The 24,528-nt window shown below is 38.3% G+C and overlaps 1 protein-coding gene across 1 annotated transcript; it reads left to right on the forward strand.

The window, feature by feature from the left end:
• Nucleotides 1-2,585: 2,585 nt before the first annotated feature.
• On the forward strand, nt 2,586-22,578 carry LOC144443141 (uncharacterized). The gene is made up of 7 exons (XM_078132509.1): nt 2,586-2,619; nt 2,940-2,954; nt 3,627-3,828; nt 4,160-4,410; nt 15,152-15,297; nt 17,345-17,437; nt 19,654-22,578. Exons 1-7 carry the CDS (start codon nt 2,586-2,588, stop codon nt 22,576-22,578), a joined length of 3,666 nt encoding a protein of 1,221 aa, XP_077988635.1.
• The last annotated feature ends 1,950 nt before the right edge of the window (nt 22,579-24,528 follow it).

The raw sequence follows: 24,528 nt of genomic DNA on the forward strand, positions 1-24,528 counted from the left end.
AGACTCACCAGAAACAAGGCAAGTCTTGTGAGAGTAAGGGTAACCATCACAATAATGTGTGATATTAAAGTAAGCCAAATTCCCAAAGTTTGTTGGAATGGTCATCTGTCTGCTCACAGGTATTGCATCACTGCATAGCTTTGCTTTTAGTAGTCAATTATCCAAAGCGTGAAATAATCAGGTGAAATTTACGAGACTGTAAGACAGTTTTTTTGCAATGTGTTTTACTAGTCGAGACTTTCCATTGATATATTTGCAATCAGAATTTTTACCTTATTTAATACAAAGCAGAGACACTTCTAAGCTGAAACAAACTAGTGATGGCAAGCTAGTGTTACAGTGACACCTGTCAAATTATAATGACTTCAGTACATATTTACAAACTGGGTGACAACCTGACAACTAATTGATTCAAAGTTTGCTTTCAGAGTTTATACTAGTAGTTATATATTACTCACATATTTATTTTAAGATATTGTTATATAATTTAGTTTCTACTTGACACACAACTCCACATTGTTCATGTAGCACATAAACAAATATTTAGGAAAACCAAAAGCTTTAATGTTTTGAAAATATTTTCTATTTCTTTTAAAATGTTAATAAAGTTACATTTTATGTAACAGGTTAAATAATCCTGATACTGTGTGCACAAGTTTTTCGAAACAGATTTTTGTGTATCCCCCCCCCTACCTTTCCCTCATTTTTCGGTAGCCCCCCCCCCCCCGACCAAATCCAATTTTCAAGTGACAGTCCAAATTCCTCCGACCCCCCCAACCGTAAATAATGATGGCTCCCTTAGCTAAGATCTCTAATGTGGATTAGATTATTTCGTTATTTGCTTGCTAACTAATCGGCTGAATCACTCACTCATTCACTCACTCACTCACTCACTCACTCACTCACTCCCTCCCTCACTCAGTCGCTCGCTCGCTCGCTTACTCACCGACACGACCGACCGACCGGCCGACCGACTGACCGACTGACTGACTGACTGACTGACTGACTGACTAACTCACTGAATGACTGACTGACTCGCAGAATTCAGTCACTCAGAAAATCACCATCATGCATCACAAACAACTCATACATTCGCGTACTCAGACGCTCACTAGCATGCTAGAGGAAATATCATTCAAGAACTAGATAAATACAAGTTATAAAACAGTCATTGAAATGACTTTATTGCTATAAAGTGGCGGCTGTCATTCCACTTATGCTATAGAGTGGCGACTGTCATTCCACTGTTTACCAATTGTAACTGCTGTCATTCCAGTTCCAAAGCATTGAAAATGCTGTCATTCCACTTATTTTATAGAGTGGCGGGTGTCATTCCACTGGTTTTACAGTGCAGAGGGTGTCATTCAACTAACTGAATGTAGAAAAGGGTGTCATTCCACTGTTTACCACCTAGAAATGCCGTCATTCCAGTTCCAAAGCATTGAAAATGCTGTCATTCCACTTATTTTATAGAGTGGCGGCTGTCATTCCACTGGTTTTACAGTGCAGAGGGTGTCATTCAACTAACTGAATGTAGAAAAGGGTGCCATTCCACTGTTTACCACCTAGAAATGCTGTCATTCGTTTTCCGTCATTCAGGTTGTCATTCGTTTTAGGGTCACCCATACAGAATGGGTGAATGACAAGACATACAAAATGGTTGACTAGACATACAGAATGGGTGAATGACATACAGAATGGTTGACTAGACATACAGAATGGTTGACTAGACATACAGAATGGGTGAATGACAAAACCACTTGGTCTTTACAGTGAACCAAAACTTAACAGTCAAATATTGTGTCATATAGAAACATTGTTGCAAATTTCTTTAATTTTAAATTTACTTATGTTTTTTTTCAAAATCATGTCTGTTCCAGTAACTCGTTAGCACTTTTGTGACGTCATATAAAGTAATCCTGAGAAGTATGTCGTATGAGAACACCAGCAGAATTGAAGGTTTTCAAAACACATTACGTGTAATAGGTTATATCAAGGCAAAGTGAAACTCAGAAAGGAAATGGTCATTTAAAAACAATCTAAATAATCAGGAGACTGGTGTCAACCATTGTGAATACCGAGTAGGAGATATGTTGCCAAACCCTGTGTACAGTTTGTGATCGACAATATGAGAACCTATGGTTTATGGCAACCACATGGTAAAATAGCAAGAATATTGTCATATACACTGTTTATTAGCAAATAGATTAACACATACAATATTATTGAATGTTCAACCTCGTATTTTAAATGTCTGTGTACAGATTACATGCGACTGTAAGACTGTGTCACGATATTAGCACAGGACTTTCCTTCTCCTCAAGAGTGAAGTTTATCTTTACGTGGTGCATATATTCAAAACAATTGTTTTGACATGCATTGTAACTGCTATTGAATTGTGAAAAGTAATGGCACCTTTATCCAAATCATGAAATATTTGTGTAAATTTGTATACAGAGATAATCAGAAAAGTAACATCTGTCGATTCTCATACATTTTGTAGTTATCTGTCGAGTATAAAATGATGAGGTCCACCTATTTAGCTTACTTGTTGCATCTCAACCTGAACCAGAAGAATCATCGATATGTGGATCGTTCTATTGTTAGCTGCTATTGCCGGTAAGTCGTTGGTTGTTTTTTCTTTAATTTCTGGCGTAGTTTTGATTATTCAGTTTTAACTAAAATCTAGACACAAAGCTCTACATGGCTATATTGTTGTGATTTCCGTACATAACCATGGAAGTCAACACATCACATAATTACACTAAAACTTTGTCAGTTGACTCACTAAACGGGATACGAATCTATTTGTAATGTCAAACTACGTTATTTAAAGTAAACCACTCATCAAGATTCATTTAAAATGTTCTGTCACTTGATAATATTTATACAATATAGTGTGAACTAAACAATCTTTGTTTTTGTCCCTCTTGTTACAGCCACAGCGGCGCAAGGTAGGGATAGTTCTGAAATTCTTGTTACATACGCACACCCACATGCACACATAATTTATACGTACATGCATACAGTCACGCTCTGTCTGTCATTCTCTGACTATGTCTGTCTGTCTGTCTGTCTCTTTCACTGTCTCGCTGTCTCTTTCTGTGTCTGTCTGTCTGTCTTTGTCTGTCTCCCTCCCTCTCTGTCTCCGTCTCTCTCTCTGTCTCTGTCTCTGTCTCTCTCTGTCTCTCTCTCTGTCTCTGTCTCTCTCTCTCTCTCTCTCTCTCTCTCTCTCTCTCTCTCTCTCTCTCTCTCTCTCTCTCTCTCTCTCTCTCTCAACGTGGCGTATGCATGAAGTTAATTCTATCAAGTAACCAACCTTTAAGTATGTATTGTGTTTCATTTATTCAACGATAAAGCGCTTCAAAGTCTAGAAAAGAAATAATGAAAAGCCTATGATTGGCAGAAACTGACATTCAACTGGTTACCATTCTGATTTTCATAGCGAATTCACGGCAGTGACTTCGGTTAATATGATCTTATTGGTGTTGTATCGTTCACTATAGCTTCGAGTTCTAGGGGGGTTGGGTAGGTGACTTGATGCACCAGCTTTGTAGTGAGATTCGGCCTGGACAAATTAACATCCACGATTTGTTATTACAAAGTACATTTCTCAATAATAACAGAGTGTGGTGTGTCCACCATTCCACCGGTGGCACCTTCCAGCAATGGAATTGACATTGTTGGAGGTGTAGAAGCTGTACCACATAGTTGGCCATGGACAGCACAACTAAAAGGAATCCTCAATAAACATATCTGTGGTGCTAGTCTCATCGCTCCAAAGTGGGTAATTACTGCAGCTCATTGTACAACAGGACCACCAGCATAGTAAGTGGATTCGTTGAAGTAATAGATTAATAGATTGACGGGTGGATGGATAGATAAGCAGGCACGCAGATATACAGACTGTTTTGTTCAAGTTGATTGATTAATTGATTGATTGATTGATTGATTGATTGATTGATTGGTTGATTGGTTGGTTGATTGGTTGGTTGGTTGGTTGGTTGGTTGGTTGGTTGGTTGGTTGGTTGGTTATTTGATTGATTGATTGATTGATTGATTGATTGATTGATTGATTGATTGATTGATTGATTGATTGATTGATTGATTGATTGATTGATTGATCGATCGATTGATTGATTGATTGAATCCTTTACAGTCGTGATGGCATTGTCGTCCATGTTGGTACTCATAATCGAGATATACAAGACTCCTTAGAGCAAGTTATGACTGTAGAAGAGATCTTTGATCATCCGGAGTACAGTGGTTTGACCTTGAACAACGACATTGCTTTGCTCAAACTGGACAAGGAAGTAGAACAAAACGACCACGTGGCAATAGGCTGCTATACAAGTAGACATTATCTTGACGGTACAAAGTGTGCCGTTGTTGGTTGGGGTGACACTCAAAGTAAGTTCAAAACTATGCATCGATCAAGAGTTTGCTTTTCATGATTGCCAGAAATCATTCCTTATCGTTCACTTTAACAGTCGAAATTACAGCTATTTACACTGTTGATTAGATCTTTAACAGTCGAAATTACAGCTATTTCCACTGTTGATTAGAGGTTTAGCAGTCGAAATTACAGCTATTTACACTGTTGATTAGACCTTTAACAGTCGAAATTACAGCTATTTACACTGTTGATTAGATCTTTAACAGTCGAAACTACAGCTATTTACACTGTTGATTAGACCTTTAACAGTCGAAATTACAGCTATTTGCACTGTTGATTAGAGGTTTAACAGTCGAAATTACAGCTATTTACACTGTTGAATAGATCTTTAACTGTCGAACTTACAAGTATTTACACTGTTGATTAGATCTTTAACAGTCGAATTTACAGCTATTTACACTGTTGAATAGAACTTTAACAGTCGAACCTACAACTATTTACACTGTTGATTAGAGGTTTAACAGTCGAACCTACAACTATATACACTGTTGATTAGACCTTTAACAGTCGAATTTACAGCTATTTACAATGTTGATTAGACCTTTAACTGTCGAACTTACAAGTATATACACTGTAGATTAGAGGTTTAACAGTCGAACCTACAACTATTTACACTGTTGATTAGACCTTTAACAGTCGAACCTACAACTATATACACTGTTGATTAGACCTTTAACAGTCGAACCTACAACTATATACACTGTTGATTAGACCTTTAACAGTCGAACCTACAACTATATACACTGTTGATTAGACCTTTAACAGTCGAATTTACAGCTATTTGCAATGTTGTTTAGACCTTTAACAGTCGAACCTACAACTATTTACACTGTAGATTAGATCTTTAACTGTCGAAATTGCAGCTATTTACACTGTTGATTAGACCTTTAACAGTCAAAATTACAGCTATTTGCAATGTTGATTAGACCTTTAACAGTCGAACCTACAACTATATACACTGTTGATTAGATCTTTAACTGTCGAAATTACAGCTATTTGCAATGTTAATTAGACCTTTAACAGTCGAAACTACAACTATATACACTGTTGATTAGACCTTTAACAGTCGAAATTACAGCTATTTACACTGTTGATTAGACCTTTAACAGTCGAAACTACAGCTATTTACACTGTTGATTAGACCTTTAACAGTCGAAATTACAGCTATTTGCACTGTTAATTAGACGTTTAACAGTCGAAATTACAGCTATTTACACTGTTGATTAAACCTTTAACAGTCGAAATTACAGCTATTTACACTGTTGAATAGATCTTTAACTGTCGAACTTACAAGTATTTACACTGTTGATTAGATCTTTAACAGTCGAACCTACAACTATATACACTGTGGATTAGAGGTTTAACAGTCGAAATTACAGCTATTTACAATGTTGATTAGACCTTTAACAGTCGAACCTACAACTATATACACTGTGGATTAGAGGTTTAACAGTCGAAAATACAGCTATTTGCAATGTTGATTAGACCTTTAACAGTCGAAATTACAGCTATTTGCAATGTTGATTAGACCTTTAACAGTCGAACCTACAACTATATACACTGTTGATTAGATCTTTAACTGTCGAAATTACAGCTATTTGCAATGTTAATTAGATGTTTAACAGTCGAATTTATAGCTATTTACTGTTAATTAGATCTTTAACAGTCGAACTTACAACTATTTACACTGTTGATTAGATCTTTAACTGTCGAAATTACAGCTATTTGCAATGTTAATTAGACCTTTAACAGTCGAAATTACAGCTATTTACACTGTTGATTAGACCTTTAACAGTCGAAAACTACAGCTATTTACACTGATTAGACCTTTAACAATCGAAATTACAGCTATTTGCACTGTTAATTAGAGGTTTAACAGTCGAATTTACAGCTATTTACACTGTTGATTAGACCTTTAACAGTCGAAATTACAGCTATTTACACTGTTGAATAGATCTTTAACTGTCGAACTTACAAGTATTTACACTGTTGATTAGACCTTTAACAGTCGAACCTACAACTATATACACTGTGGATTAGAGGTTTAACAGTCGAAATTACACCTATTTACAATGTTGATTAGACCTTTAACAGTCGAACCTACAACTATATACACTGTGGATTAGAGGTTTAACAGTCGAAAATACAGCTATTTGCAATGTTGATTAGACCTTTAACAGTCGAAATTACAGCTATTTGCAATGTTGATTAGACCTTTAACAGTCGAACCTACAACTATATACACTGTTGATTAGATCTTTAACTGTCGAAATTACAGCTATTTGCAATGTTAATTAGATGTTTAACAGTCGAATTTATAGCTATTTACACTGCTAATTAGATCTTTAACAGTCGAACTTACAACTATTTACACTGTTGATTAGATCTTTAACAGTCAAATTTACAAATATATACACTGTTGATTAGATCTTTAACAGTCGAATTTACAGCTATTTACACTGTTGATTGGATCTTTAACAGTCGAATTTACAGCTATTTACACTGTGGATTAGAGGTTTAACAGTCGAATTTACAGCTATTTACACTGTTGTTAGATCTTTAACAGTCGAATTTACAGCTATTTCCAATGTTGATTAGATCTTTAACTGTTAATTAGATCTTTACTGTCGAACTTACAACTATTTGCACTGTTGATTAGATCTTTAACAGTCGAACTTATAACTATTTACACTGTTTGTTAGATCTTTAACAGTCGAATTTACAACTATTTACACTGTTGATTATATCTTTAACAGTCGAATTTACAACTATTTACACTGTTGATTATATCTTTAACAGTCGAATTTACAACTATTTACATTGTTGATTATATCTTTAACAGTCGAATTTACAGTTATTTACACTGTTGATTATATCTTTAACTGTCGAATTTACAGCTATTTACATTGGTGATTAGATCTTTAACAGTCGAATTTACAGCTATTTACAATGTTAATTAGATCTTTAACTGTCGAACTTACAGCTATTCACACTGTTGAATAGATCTTTAACTGTCGAACTTACAAGTATTTACACTGTTGATTAGATCTTTAATAGTCAAATTTACAGCTATATACACTGTTGATTAGATCTTTAACAGTTGAATTTACAGCTATTTACACTGTTGGTTAGATCTTTAACAGTCGAATTTACAGCTTTTTACACTGTTGATTAGATCTTTAACAGTCAAAATTACAACTATTTGCACTGTTGATTAGATCTTTAACAGTCGAATTTACAGCTATTTACACTGTTGATTAGATCTTTAACTGTCGAACTTACAGCTATTTACACTGTTGATTAGATCTTTAACAGTCGAATGTACAGCTATTTACACTATTGATTAGAGGTTTAACAGTCGAACTTACAACTATTTACACTGTTGATTAGAACTGACTGATTGATTAGAGCATTGTTTTATCAGTGATAAGACAATTAAAGCTGGTTATGAAGGTGTCGGAAAATCTTCTCATCACATGTACACAGCACACAGCACACAGCGGGGTGCAATCCATATATTTAACCACAGCACACAGCGGGTTGCAATCCATATATTTAACCACAGCACACAGCAGGGTGCAATCCATATATTTAACCACAGCACACAGCAGGGTGCAATCCATATATTTAACCACAGCACACAGCAGGGTGCAATCCATATATTTAACCACAGCACACAGCAGGGTGCAATCCATATATTTAGCCACGGCACACAGCGGGGTGCAATCCATATATTTAACCACAGCACACAGCAGGGTGCAATCCATATATTTAACCACAGCACACAGCAGGGTGCAATCCATATATTCAACCACAGCACACAGCAGGGTGCAATCCATATATTTAACCACAGCATACAGCAGGGTGCAATCCATATATTTAACCACAGCACACAGCGGGGTGCAATCCATATATTTAACCACAGCATACAGCAGGGTGCAATCCATATATTTAACCACAGCACACAGCGGGATGCAATCCATATATTTAACCACAGCACACAGCGGGGTGCAATCCATATATTTAACCACAGCACACAGCGGGGTGCAATCCATATATTTAACCACAGCACACAGCAGGGTGCAATCCATATTAAACCACAGCACACAGCAGGGTGCAATCCATATATTTAACCACAGCATACAGCAGGGTGCAATCCATATATTAAACCACAGCACACAGCAGGGTGCAATCCATATATTTAACCACAGCACAAAGCAAGGTGCAATCCATATATTAAACCACAGCCCACAGCAGGGTGCAATCCATATATTTAACCACAGCACACAGCAGGGTGCAATCCATATATTAAACCACAGCACACAGCAGGGTGCAATCCATATATTTAACCACAGCACACAGCGGGGTGCAATCCATATATTAAACCACATCACACAGCAGGGTGCAATCCATATATTTAACCACAGCATACAGCGGGGTGCAATCCATATATTTAACCACAGCACACAGCGGGGTGCAATCCATATATTTAACCACAGCACACAGCAGGGTGCAATCCATATATTTAACCACAGTACACAGCACACAGCAGGGTGCAATCCATATATTTAACCACAGCACACAGCAGGGTGCAATCCATATATTTAACCACAGCACACAGCACACAGCAGGGTGCAATCCATATATTTAACCACAGCACACAGCAGGGTGCAATCCATATATTTAACCACAGCACACAGCGGGGTGCAATCCATATATTTAACCACAGCACACAGCAGGGTGCAATCCATATATTAAACCACAGCACACAGCAGGGTGCAATCCATATATTTAACCACAGCATACAGCAGGGTGCAATCCATATATTAAACCACAGCACACAGCAGGGTGCAATTCATATATTTAACCACAGCACACAGCAAGGTGCAATCCATATATTAAACCACAGCACACAGCAGGGTGCAATCCATATATTTAACCACAGCACACAGCAGGGTGCAATCCATATATTAAACCACAGCATACAGCAGGGTGCAATCCATATATTTAACCACAGCATACAGCAGGGTGCAATCCATATATTTAACCACAGCACACAGTGGGGTGCAATCCATATATTAAACCACAGCATACAGCGGGGTGCAATCCATATATTTAACCACAGCACACAGCGGGGTGCAATCCATATATTTAACTACAGCACACAGCAGGGTGCAATCCATATATTTAACCACAGCACACAGCAGGGTGCAATCCATATATTTAACCACAGCACACAGCGGGGTGCAATCCATATATTTAACCACAGCACACAGCAGGGTGCAATCCATATATTTAACCACAGCACACAGCAGGGTGCAATCCATATATTTAACCACAGCACACAGCGGGGTGCAATCCATATATTTAACCACAGCACACAGCAGGGTGCAATCCATATACTTAACCACAGCACACAGCAGGGTGCAATCCATATATTTAACCACAGCACACAGCAGGGTGCAATCCATATATTAAACCACAGCACACAGCGGGGTGCATCCATATATTTAACCACAGCACACAGCAGGGTGCAATCCATATACTTAACCACAGCACACAGCAGGGTGCAATCCATATATTTAACCACAGCACACAGCAGGGTGCAATCCATATATTTAACCACGGCACACAGCGGGGTGCAATCCATATATTTAACCTTAGCACACAGCGGGGTGCAATCCATATATTTAACCACGGCACACAGCGGGGTGCAATCCATATATTTAACCACAGCACACAGCAGGGTGCAATCCATATATTTAACCACAGCACACAGCAGGGTGCAATCCATATATTTAACCACAGCACACAGCAAGGTGCAATCCATATATTTAACCACAGCACACAACAGGGTGCAATCCATATATTTAACCACAGCACACAGCGGGGTGCAATCCATATATTTAACCACAGCACGCAGCGGGGTGCAATCCATATATTTAACCACAGCACACAACAGGGTGCAATCCATATATTTAACCACAGCAAACAGCGGGGTGCAATCCATATATTTAACCACAGCACACAGCAGGGTGCAATCCATATATTTAACTACAGCATACAGCGGGGTGCAATCCATATATTTAACCACAGCACACAACGGGGTACAATCCATATATTTAACCACAGTGGCAGCACCCAGCAGGGTACAATCCATATGTTTAACCACAGCACACAGCAGGGTGCAATCCTTTTATTTAACCACAGCACACAGCAGGGTGCAATCCATATATTTAACCTTAGCACACAGCGGGGTGCAATCCATATATTTAACCTTAGCACACAGCGGGGTGCAATCCATATATTTAACCTTAGCACACAGCGGGGTGCAATCCATATATTTAACCACAGCACACAGCAGAGTGCAATCCATATATTTAACCACAGCACACAGCAGGGTGCAATCCATATATTTAACCACAGCACACAGCAGAGTGAAATCCATATATTTAACCACAGCACACAGCAGGGTGCAATCCATATATTTAACCACAGCACACAGCAGGGTGCAATCCATATATTTATCCTTAGCACACAGCAGGGTGCAATCCATATATTTAACCACAGCACACAACAGGGTGCAATCCATATATTTAACCACAGCACACAGCAGGGTGCAATCCATATATTTAACCACAGCACACAGCAGGGTGCAATCCATATATTTAACCATAGCACACAACAGGGTGCAATCCATATATTTAACCACAGCACACAGCAGGGTGCAATCCATATATTTAACCACAGCACACAGCAGGGTGCAATCCATATATTTAACCTTAGCACAGAGCGGGGTGCAATCCATATATTTAACCTTAGCACACAGCGGGGTGCAATCCATATATTTAACCACAGCACATAGCGGGGTGCAATCCATATATTTAACCACAGCACACAGCAGGGTGCAATCCATATATTTAACCACAGCATACAGCAGGGTGCAATCCATATACTTAACCACAGCACACAACAGGGTGCAATCCATATATTTAACCACAGCACACAGCAGGGTGCAATCCATATATTTAACCACAGCACACAGCGGGGTGCAATCCATATATTTAACCACAGCACACAACAGGGTGCAATCCATACATTTAACCACAGTGGCAGCACACAGCAGGGTGCAATCCATATATTTAACCACAGCACACAGCAGGGTGCAATCCATATATTTAACCACAGCACACAGCGGGGTGCAATCCATATATTTAACCACAGCACACAGCAGGGTGCAATCCATATATTTAACCACAGCACACAGCAGGGTGCAATCCATATATTTAACCACGGCACACAGCGGGGTGCAATCCATATATTTAACCACAGCACACAGCGGGGTGCAATCCATATATTTAACCACGGCACACAGCGGGGTGCAATCCATATATTTAACCACAGCACACAGCAGGGTGCAATCCATATATTTAACCACAGCACACAGCAAGGTGCAATCCATATATTTAACCACAGCACACAGCAGGGTGCAATCCATATATTTAACCACAGCACACAACAGGGTGCAATCCATATATTTAACCACAGCACACAGCGGGGTGCAATCCATATATTTAACCACAGCACGCAGCGGGGTGCAATCCATATATTTAACCACAGCACACAACAGGGTGCAATCCATATATTTAACCACAGCAAACAGCGGGGTGCAATCCATATATTTAACCACAGCACACAGCAGGGTGCAATCCATATATTTAACCACAGCACACAGCAGGGTGCAATCCATATATTTAACTACAGCATACAGCGGGGTGCAATCCATATATTTAACCACAGCACACAACGGGGTACAATCCATTTATTTAACCACAGTGGCAGCACACAGCAGGGTACAATCCATATGTTTAACCACAGCACACAGCAGGGTGCAATCCATATATTTAACCACAGCACACAGCAGGGTGCAATCAATATATTTAACCTTAGCACACAGCGGGGTGCAATCCATATATTTAACCTTAGCACACAGCGGGGTGCAATCCATATATTTAACCACAGCACACAGCAGGGTGCAATCCATATATTTAACCTTAGCACACAGCGGGGTGCAATCCATATACTAAGTATTTAACCTTAGCACACAGCGGGGTGCAATCCATATATTTAACCACAGCACACAGCAGGGTGCAATCCATATATTTAACCACAGCACACAGCAGGGTGCAATCCATATATTTAACCACAGCACACAGCAGGGTGAAATCCATATATTTAACCACAGCACACAGCAGGGTGCAATCCATATATTTAACCACAGCACACAGCAGGGTGCAATCCATATATTTATCCTTAGCACACAGCAGGGTGCAATCCATATATTTAACCACAGCACACAACAGGGTGCAATCCATATATTTAACCACAGCACACAGCAGGGTGCAATCCATATATTTAACCACAGCACACAGCAGGGTGCAATCCATATATTTAACCACAGCACACAACAGGGTGCAATCCATATATTTAACCACAGCACACAGCAGGGTGCAATCCATATATTTAACCACAGCACACAGCAGGGTGCAATCCATATATTTAACCTTAGCACAGAGCGGGGTGCAATCCATATATTTAACCTTAGCACACAGCGGGGTGCAATCCATATATTTAACCACAGCACACAGCGGGGTGCAATCCATATATTTAACCACAGCACACAGCAGGGTGCAATCCATATATTTAACCACAGCATACAGCAGGGTGCAATCCATATACTTAACCACAGCACACAGCAGGGTGCAATCCATATATTTAACCACAGCACACAGCAGGGTGCAATCCATATATTTAACCACAGCACACAGCGGGGTGCAATCCATATATTTAACAACAGCACACAACAGGGTGCAATCCATACATTTAACCACAGTGGCAGCACACAGCAGGGTGCAATCCATATATTTAACCACAGCACACAGCAGGGTGCAATCCATATATTTAACCACAGCACACAGCAGGGTGCAATCCATATATTTAACCACAGCACACAGCAGGGTGCAATCCATATATTTATCCTTAGCACACAGCAGGGTGCAATCCATATATTTAACCACAACACACAGCAGGGTGCAATCCATATATGTAACCACAGCATACAGCGGGGTGCAATCCATATATTTAACCTTAGCACACAGCGGGGTGCAATCCATATATTTAACCACAGCACACAGCAGGGTGCAATCCATATATTTAACCACAGCACACAGCCTGGTGCAATCCATATATTTAACCACAGCATACAGCAGGGTGCAATCCATATATTTAACCACAGCACACAGCAGGGTGCAATCCATATATTTAACCACAGCACACAGCAGGGTGCAATCCATATATTTAACCACAGCACACAGCAGGGTGCAATCCATATATTTAACCTTAGCACACAGCGGGGTGCAATCCATATATTTAACCACAGCACACAGCAGGGTGCAATCCATATATTTAACCACAGCATACAGCAGGGTGCAATCCATATATTTAACAAACCATTGAGAATGACATAGTCCCCGCTATGATTGGGTTTTAAGGAATTAGCACTACTCTGATCACGCAACAACACTTGTGAACCTAAATCAAACAGACTTAGATATGTTGTGTCTGCTTGTCGGACATGGAACATGCCTACAACAATAAAGGATTGGTCGGGTATGGGGGATCATATCAATATGAAAATGGATATGCAAATGTATGTCATAGAACACTGTCCTAATACCAACTCTGAATGAGATCTGTTCAAGCATGTCTGAGTTATGGCTTTGGACATGGAAAATTCACAAACAAAATGGCTGCCAGGCAGCCATATTGGATCGTATCATGACGAAAATGGATATGCACATGTATGTCATAGAACACTGTCCTAATACCAACTTCGAATGAGATCTGTTCAAGCATGTCTGAGTTATGGCTTTGGACATGGAAAATTTGCAAACAAAATGGCTGCCAGGCGGCCATATTGGATCGTATCATGACAACAATGAATATGCACATATATGCCATAGAACACTGTCCTAATACCAACTCTGAATGAGATCTGTGTGAGCATGTCTGAGTTATGGCTTTAGACAGGGAAAATTCGCAAACAAAATGGCTGCTAGGCGGCCATATTGGATCGTATCATAAAACAAATTGACGTGCATATGTATGCCATAGCATGTTGCCCCTGTACCAAGTTTGAAAAAAATCGGTACAGGCATCTCCAAGAAACGGATGTGGACGGACGGACGGACGCACGAAACCCAATCCATAAGTCCCCGTTCCGGACTTCGTCCGCGGGGACTAACCACAGCACACAGCGGGGTGCAATCCATATATTTAACCACAGCACACAGCAGGGTGCAATCCATATATTTAACCACAGCACACAGCGGGGTGCAATCCATATATTTAATCACAGCATACAGCAGGGTGCAATCCATATATTTAACCACAGCACACAGCAGGGTGCAATCCATAGGAAAAATGTGAAGTTCTTCAAGCCATCTGTTTTAAGTATTATGTGTTTAATGTGTGTATTTGTGTAAGTTGTGTCATGCTGTGTGTTATGGCCATGCATACATTCTGTCAGTTCACTTTAGTGTATAGAAACACTTGGGTTCTTTACAGAGGTATGGATTGGTTGATTTTTACATTGGTGTGCATAATTTACATGTGTAACGAATATGTATTTAACAGACACTGGCAACGAGTTGGTTTTAAACCAGGTGGATGTTGACGTCATAGCAAACGATGTCTGTAATCAGTCTGGCTGGTACTTTCATCGGATAACAGAAAATATGGTTTGTGCTGGATATGCAGAGGGTTATAAAGATTCTTGCTTTGTAAGTGCCTTTTAGTTTTGTCTAGCAAACATTATTTACACTGTTTTTTCGAATTATCATCACCATTGTTACATATGCGGACATGTGAGAAGGTAATCATTAAATAAAGTTGAAATACAGCAGTTGTGACTTGATCACAACGTCATGACTATTCTATCCACTGTCTATGATAAAACTAATTAAGGTCATGCATATTAATTATTTGGATTTGCATATCTGGTACTTTTCATTTTACCTGAACAGGAATTTGTTCTAAGCAATGTGTAATTTTTTTGCGAAATGAGTGTATATTTTTGGTTTTAATTAATATTATCTAATCTTTTCTGTCAATTCAACCCAACCAATCTATGTCATGTCTTGTATATGTCTAATCTAAGATAGTTCTCAGGTTATTTCCAAAAGTTGATACCATGCGCCTTAATTACTAAACTCATGTACACATGTATTTCTATCTAGTAGGATATTTGTACACGTATGATCACATCCCAGATAGTTCTATCTATGTAGGATATTTGCACACATGATTACACCCCCATGTATATCTATCTATGTAGGATATTTGCACACATGATTACACCCCCATGTATATCTATCTATGTAGGATATTTGCACACTGCAATGTATTTCTATTTATGTAGGATATTTGCACACATGATTACATCCCATGTATATCTATCTATGTAGGATATTTGCACACTCCAATGTATATCTCTATCTATGTAGGATATTTGCACACATGATTACACCCCCATGTATATCTATCTACGTAGGATATTTGCACACATGATTATACCCCCATGTATTTCTATCTATGTAGGATATTTGCACACATGATTACACCCCCATGTATTTCTATCTATGTAGGATATTTGCACACATGATTACACCCACATGTATTTCTATCTATGTAGGATATTTGCACACATGATTATACCCCCATGTATATCTATCTATGTAGGATATTTGCACACATGATTACACCCCCATGTATTTCTATCTATGTAGGATATTTGCACACATGATTACACCCACATGTATTTCTATCTATGTAGGATATTTGCACACATGATTATACCCCCATGTATTTCTATCTATGTAGGATATTTGCACACATGATTACACCCACATGTATTTCTATCTATGTAGGATATTTGCACACATGATTATACCCCCATGTATATCTATCTATGTAGGATATTTGCACACATGATTACACCCCCATGTATTTCTATCTATGTAGGATATTTGCACACATGATTACACCCACATGTATTTCTATCTATGTAGGATATTTGCACACATGATTATACCCCCATGTATTTCTATCTATGTAGGATATTTGCACACATGATTACACCCACATGTATTTCTATCTATGTAGGATATTTGCACACATGATTATACCCCCATGTATATCTATCTATGTAGGATATTTGCACACTCCAATGTATTTCTATCTATGTAGGATATTTGCACACATGATTATACCCCATGTATATCTGTAGGATACTTGCACACATGATTATACCCCCATGTATATCTATCTATGTAGGATATTTGCACACTCCAATGTATTTCTATCTATGTAGGATATTTGCACACATGATTATACCCCCATGTATATCTGTAGGATACTTGCACACATGATTACACCCCCATGTATATCTATCTATGTAGGATATTTGCACACTCCAATGTATTTCTATCTATGTAGGATATTTGCACACATGATTATACCCCCATGTATATCTGTAGGATATTTGCACACATGATTATACCCCCATGTATATCTGTAGGATATTTGCACACATGATTATACCCCCATGTATATCTGTAGGATACTTGCACACATGATTACACCCCATGTATATCTGTAGGATACTTGCACACTCCAATGTATTTCTATCTATGTAGGATATTTGCACACATGATTATACCCCCATGTATTTCTGTAGGATACTTGCACACACATCCCATGCATTTCTATGTGCAATCTTCCTTCCAAAAGTCTTCCCTCAATAAAATTAAATTCTTTTTCACTTTCCAGGGTGACAATGGTGGTCCCTTAATGTGTCTGAATGACGATGGTGGATATGACATATTTGGTCTTGTCAGTTGGGGTACAGAGATGTGTGCTACGGTAAACAAACCACGTGTATACACGCGTGTTCCCAACTATTATTCATGGATTAACACAGTCATTGCAGAGAATCCATAAATGTCACATCATGTTTGCATTTGTGAATATTACTCTTCAGAGAATGGTCAATAAATGAATAAAAATAAGAATGTGTACAATCAAGGTTTCTTGTAATGTATAGGCAATTTGGAAGAGTCCCGACCTGGTTCGTATTACGATAATTGACAGTCGCTCTTTCAAATACACTTTAGATAAAATGTTGAGACCTCGAATGGTATTACAGTTAAACTCATGCCACTTGAACACGTCGTCTGTTAAAATGTTACTAACTTTCCTAGAACTGCTTACATTTAAAGATGATAGCATTTTCTACAAAGAAAATGTAGCTAGATCTACCTAGGTTAGTAAGTTGAGTTGTGGTGATGAAAAGTAACAATATTACTATAGTTGTTGTTACTACCAAACCAGAGTGACTGTGGAGTTTCAATGTAACAGCATTTACACTTCACACAGTGGTACACTTTGTTCCACAAATCAACAGAAAGGTAAATGTTCTGTACATGTCATAGTTAAGGTGTGTTAAGTCCGGCGGACGTGCAAATTAACATGTATCTGGATTCATTCGAGTACACAGCCAATCGAACCATTTGGGTCTACGTGTACGACGTGTGAAAATAACAGCCGAACCAAGTTTTGATAAATAGTTTGTCAATAATGATAAATCGATGTGAGAACACAATACTTAGCATTCAGAGGTTAGATATAGGTTATCTTATTTGAGTATTTGTTGATGTCAGAGCGAAGGGGGTGGACTCCAGGATTTATAAAATGCAGTACAATTCAGATTAATTATTCACAAATTATACAAAGTAATGTAATGATAAGATAAAAGTTATACTAAATTTCAAAATTGGTGAATATTCCAAACGAATTCTGATATTGCAGGTTTGACAAACGTTATTGTTAGAGATTTATTCCACAATTGTACATGTAACAACGTCTCGGGATATTTTACAAAGCTGTTAAGGTCCTAATAATAATATCTTACAAAAGAACATTTGAATGAAAAAACAAGCGACCTATCGGTCAGAATAGCTCCGCTGTTTTTTTTTTAATTTAATTTTTTATTTTGGTGACATGTAGAAGTAGTTCAGGTCTTCAGCTCTTCACTAGAACAACAATTTAAAGAAATAATGAGCAACAAAACTCTAATTATCGCACTTGGAAAATATATCAAACTTGTAGCACAACTGTAGTTTTTAAAAATGTTTATCCATATGCTAGTCTATGCTAACAATAGGTGTTTATTTGCTGAATAACTATCCAGTTGCCTATCCAACCATGTTGCTATCTTTACGATAAATGCTATCATTTGGCTGTTGCTATGGGCGTGGTCATGTTGTTAGATATATTTGCATACATTTGTGTATGTTTTTGTTCACTTGTGTATGAATTCCTGATATTGTCTTTGCAATATACGTGATCATTTGGCTGTTGCTATGGGCGTGGTCTTGTTGCTAGGAAAATTTACATACATTTTTTGAATGTTTATTCAATTGTCTATTAAACCCTGTTGTTATCTTTGTGAAATACACCACCGTTTGGCTGTTGCTATGGGCGTGGTCATGGTTACTAGGGTATTTGCATACATTTTTTGAATGTTTATTCATCTGTCTTTCTATTCCTGTTGTTATCTTTGCAATATACGTGATTATTTGGCTGTTGTTATGGGCGTGGTCTTGTTGCTATGCAAATTTACATACATTTTTTGGATGTTTATTCAATTATCTATTAAACCCTATTGTTATCTTTGTGAAATACACCACCGTTTGGCTGTTGCTATGGGCGTGGTCATGGTTGCTAGGGTATTTGCATACATTTTTTGAATGTTTACTCACTTGCTTACCAGATGATGTTGTTATTTGACCAAAATATACTGTCATTTGGTTGTTGCTAAAGGGTGTGGTCATGGTTGCTAGGGCTAATTTTGTCAAAATGTTTTTAAGAAAATCTGCAGAATAACAGTTTCAGAAACATCTTGCCAAGTTTCAGACTAATTGACCAAGTACTTTTTGAGATATAAGTTTTTGACTAAAAATGAAAATTTTTACACCTAATTTGCATATCACTCATGGAATCATGGTATGCTTAATATTTCTTCGTCCATACATCCCTAGATACATTCCCATTAAATTTCAGCCCAATCTGCTCAGTAGTTTAATAACTTAATTCAAATACCACTCGTTGCGAAAGACAACTTGTCACCGTCAGGATCTATTTACCAACAATGTCAGCTGCTTCTCACTACATGGAATGTACGGTCAATTCGTAATAAAGCTCCCGATGTTGAAGATTATATCATAGAAAAGGACATTGATGTTTTGGCTTTAACAGAAACTTGGCTACGAGACAAAGGTGATGAACACATTATCACCGAGTTAACCCCGAATGGTTATTCTTTCAAACACACACCCCGTACAGAATCAAAAGGTGGCGGTGTGGCCATCATATACAAATCATCGCTACGACTGAAGTCCTGGAAACCAATTCAGAATGTACAATCGTTTGAAGCCACAGAGGCGACATTTCAGCATGAAGGGTTTCCTCTAAAGATCATCGTTGTATATCGTCCACCTCCAAGTACAAAGAACAAAGTCACAGTTTCACAGTTTATCACTGAATTCGGTTCTATACTTGAGAATTATGCAACATATACCGGTCACTTATACATTACAGGAGACTTTAACTTTCACTTCAATGATCCAGATGATTCGAACGCGCAAAAATTTAAAAATCTAACCAATGATTATGGCCTTACCCAATGGATAAACGACCCAACTCATGTCAAAGGTCACACGCTTGACATCATCCTATCCAACTCCGAAAGAAACATCAAGTCAGCAATAGTTGATATCCTACTGCTATCTGATCATTACCCAGCGCACACACAACTAGTTTTCAAGAAACCATCTAATATCAAGCGTCAACTATCATACAGGAAAATAGCGTCTATCCCAATCGAAGATTTCATCAAAGATATGGACTCTATACCAAAACTCAATACCAATATACTACCTGATGATCTACATACAGACATTTCAGAACTCAATAGTCATCTTACAAATCTTCTTCAAAAACATGCTCCCCTCAAAAAGCGTGTCATCACAGTTCGTCCAGACACAAAATGGTACTCCTCCGAAATCAACGACGCAAAGAAATTGAGAAGACAAGCCAAAAAGAGATGGCGCAGGACAAAACTCGAAATCCATCATCAAATGTTCAAAGAAGAATGCAGGAAATGCAGTAATCTTATCAGGAAATCAAAGAGACTTTATTACACAAAGCTGATAGAAGAAAATGATAATGACCAAAGATCATTATTCAGGATCTTTACCTTACTTTCAGGCACTTCACCTCAGAATAATCTACCCACTCACAACTCTCTCCAAGACCTTGCCGAACAATTCAGTCGTTATTTTATAAGCAAAATCAAGAATATACGTACAAACTTAACACATGCAGACCTTCCTAACACGGACCCAGTTATAACAACCAATTCAACATTTGACCAATTTCAAGCTGCCAGTGTTGATCATGTGTACAGCATCATCTCCAAATCGCCATCTAAATCCTGCTGCCTTGACCCTATTCCGACCTCGTTACTCAAGCAATGTCTACACAAACTTGTACAGAATCTCACCAACATCATCAATTCGTCGCTGAAGCAGGGCATAGTCCCAAATTCGTTCAAATATGCAGTCGTCACTCCATTATTAAAAAAGCCATCACTCGATTACAACGATCTGAAGAATTATCGGCCAGTCTCGAACCTACCATTTCTTTCAAAAGTTTTGGAAAAGGTCGTCGCCGAACAACTGAACTCTTACCTGTCTCACCATTCACTTCTAGAACCCCTGCAATCTGCCTACAGAAAATTCCATAGCACAGAAACCGCACTACTTAAAGTCAATGATGACATCTGTTTATCCCTTGACGCCGGAAAACATGTTCTCCTAGTACTCCTAGACCTATCCGCAGCCTTCGACACTATCGATCATCATATTCTACTATCAAGATTATCAAACCTTGGCATTACAGGTATACCTCTACGTTGGCTGTCATGCTACCTAACAAATAGACATCAAAGCGTTACTATTAATGGCGTCTCGTCAATATCACAAATACTTGAATCCGGTGTACCACAAGGCTCAGTGCTCGGTCCTTTACTTTTCTGCATATACATCTCACCTCTTGGACAGCTAATTCGTCAACATAACTTGAATTTCCACCTTTATGCAGATGACAATCAATTGTATTTATCATTTCTACCATCAGACATCTCACCGTCGATCGCCAACATGGAATCAGCTGTAGATGACATAAAATCCTGGATGACCCGAAATAAATTAAAACTAAACGATGAGAAAACAGAAGTGCTGCTTATTAGATCAAAGTTCAGTCGTCTACCATGCCCAATCAACCAAATCTCGATTGGCTCGAGTAGCATCCAATTAACTGATTCAGCCAGGAATATAGGAGTCATCTTTGATTGCAATCACACCTATAGAAAACATATATCTGCAACTTGCCGCTCAATCTACTTTCACCTTCGCAAAATCAGTCACATTCGTCAATTTCTCAGTCAAAGTTCTTGTCAACAACTAGTTCAAGCCCTACTCTCATCCAAACTCGATTATGGTAATGCTCTTTTGTACGGACTGCCATATGATCATATCAAACCACTACAACACGCACAGAACACAGCTGCCAGGATTATCACACGGACAAAGAAACGGGACCACATAACACCAACACTAAAGAAACTACATTGGTTGCCGGTACAATACAGAATAGAATATAAAATTCTCCTCACCACCTACAAGACATTGCATGGACTTTCACCTTCCTACCTATCAGACATTATCTGTCAGAAACCTAATGTCCGCACACTTCGGTCGTCGGAAAAATGCCTATTACTGGAACCCAAGTACAGACTTGCATCATTTGGGGGTCGAGCTTTCTCATGTGCTGCACCACGTCTTTGGAACAAATTACAACTGGAGCTTCGACAGACACCCACAGTCAATGCCTTCAGGAAACATCTCAAAACACACTTGTTTGCAAAAGTGTTCGATAACTAACTGTAAAGCGCCGCTGAACTCTACTTCGTATTGGATATTGGCGCTCTATAAATGTATTGATTGATTGATTGATAGTTTTAGAATTATAGATTTTTAACCAAAAAGACACATTTTTAGCCCTAATTTGCATATCACTGATGGAATCATCCCGTCATGAACAAATCTTACTTTACACCCCCTTAAGAATGTTCCCACCAAATTTCGCACCAATCTGCCCAGTAGTTTCTGAGTTTAAGTTTTTTGACCAAAAATCACATTTTTTGACCCAAATCACACACCTGTGATGCGATCATTTTGATTTGAACAATTTCCCAACTAGACACCCAAAGTAATGGACCCACCAAATATCGTGGCAATCGGTTCAGCGGTTTTTGACTTTAAGTTGTTTACACACACACACACACACACACACACACATCCACACACACACACACACAGACAGACAGACGCCGGGCGATCCCTATAGCACTACTGAACAAGTTCAGTTGTGCTAATAAAAAGGGAGCACCACCTACAAAATACTCATAATATATAATTTGAAATGTCTAATTACCCTTCATTATTATTTTTTTCATTAATATTATGTTTCAACTCGTTGAATAGTTATTGTTGTTGTTTTGTTTTGTTTTGTAGTCTTTATTATGATGTGTAATGTTACTTTTGAAAAGCCTATAAGTGCTATTATTATGATTTTTTTTTTCCCAATTTTATTTTATTTGTACCTTTAACAAATCCCCAGGGTTTTGTTACGTGTAATCAATAAATAAATAAATAAACTATGCAGTTTTGTTTTAGCGATGCAATAAAGTGGTTAGTGGTTTCATATGTCTCACTATAAAACACATTTTACACAGAAGTTGGTAATGTATTGTACTTTTATACCATAGTCACCATTTTATAACAAAAATCTACTGTTATGAAAAATTGCACAAAATCTCAGAAAAAAATGACTGGGAAATGCACACAAGAAAAAGAAAAAAAGAGGATTTTGAGGTTGGCTATAAATAATTCCAGTGTCTTACAGCTGTAACCCTGGAAAATTTTAATGATGAATGAAATAAACTAGGGATCTAAAATAATTTTGAGGCAATTTGAATTTCAATTTTCTAACAAATTTACAAAGTCAACAACATTCAACTTGTACTAGTTGTGGTAGATATATAGGGAAGAAATGTATTAATCGCCATCTTAGTTTCCGTACGGCGACAATCTCAAGTACCCGGAAGAGAGACATTCTCAGCCATACGTTACAGTGGTAACACTCGTTCATGTTCGGTTACCTTTCACAAAGAAAACACAACGAAATGGTTGAAATGATCTTTTTTTTATTTCTTTTCATCACAACAACAAAATCTGCGTGATCAAAAGTGTTGTAAACTAAACCAGAAAGAATTATCGGACTGGCTAAACTTCCCGATGAACTGGAAGGTCCTACTACCTTCCAAGTAAGCCTCGATAGTACTATAGTACGTGAGAAAATCGTCTCAAACTAGCGATACAACTTTCAAAATATAACTTGACATGTCTTCATTTGTTAGAGTTATACAATTCATCAAGACGGGTTTTCACTCGAAAACAACAATTCTGTGAATAATGACACTCTGAACGCAGCGATTTCTCGGACGATGTTACCACTGTAACGTATGGCTGACAACGACTTGCTTCCGGGTTAGTCCCTCGTGCATACGGGTGGATTGTCGGCGATTAATACATACATGTACATCGTCTGATATTTTAATTCACAGTGTTTCTTGTGACCGGCGCCTGTCAGCAGACTCTGCCATTTTTTTCATCATTCCATTGTATTTAAACCTTGTACTTGACATTTCGCAATATTTATAATTCTCAACAAAATACCTTAACATGCCTCACTTCGCTCGTACTCAAAGCAGCCCCGCGCGTAGTCCTGCTTGCATACGGAGGAATTCGGGACTCGATTCTGACAATTGT

Source organism: Glandiceps talaboti, chromosome 12 (genome assembly GCF_964340395.1).
Source record: "Glandiceps talaboti chromosome 12, keGlaTala1.1, whole genome shotgun sequence".
Taxonomy (NCBI): domain Eukaryota; kingdom Metazoa; phylum Hemichordata; class Enteropneusta; family Spengelidae; genus Glandiceps; species Glandiceps talaboti.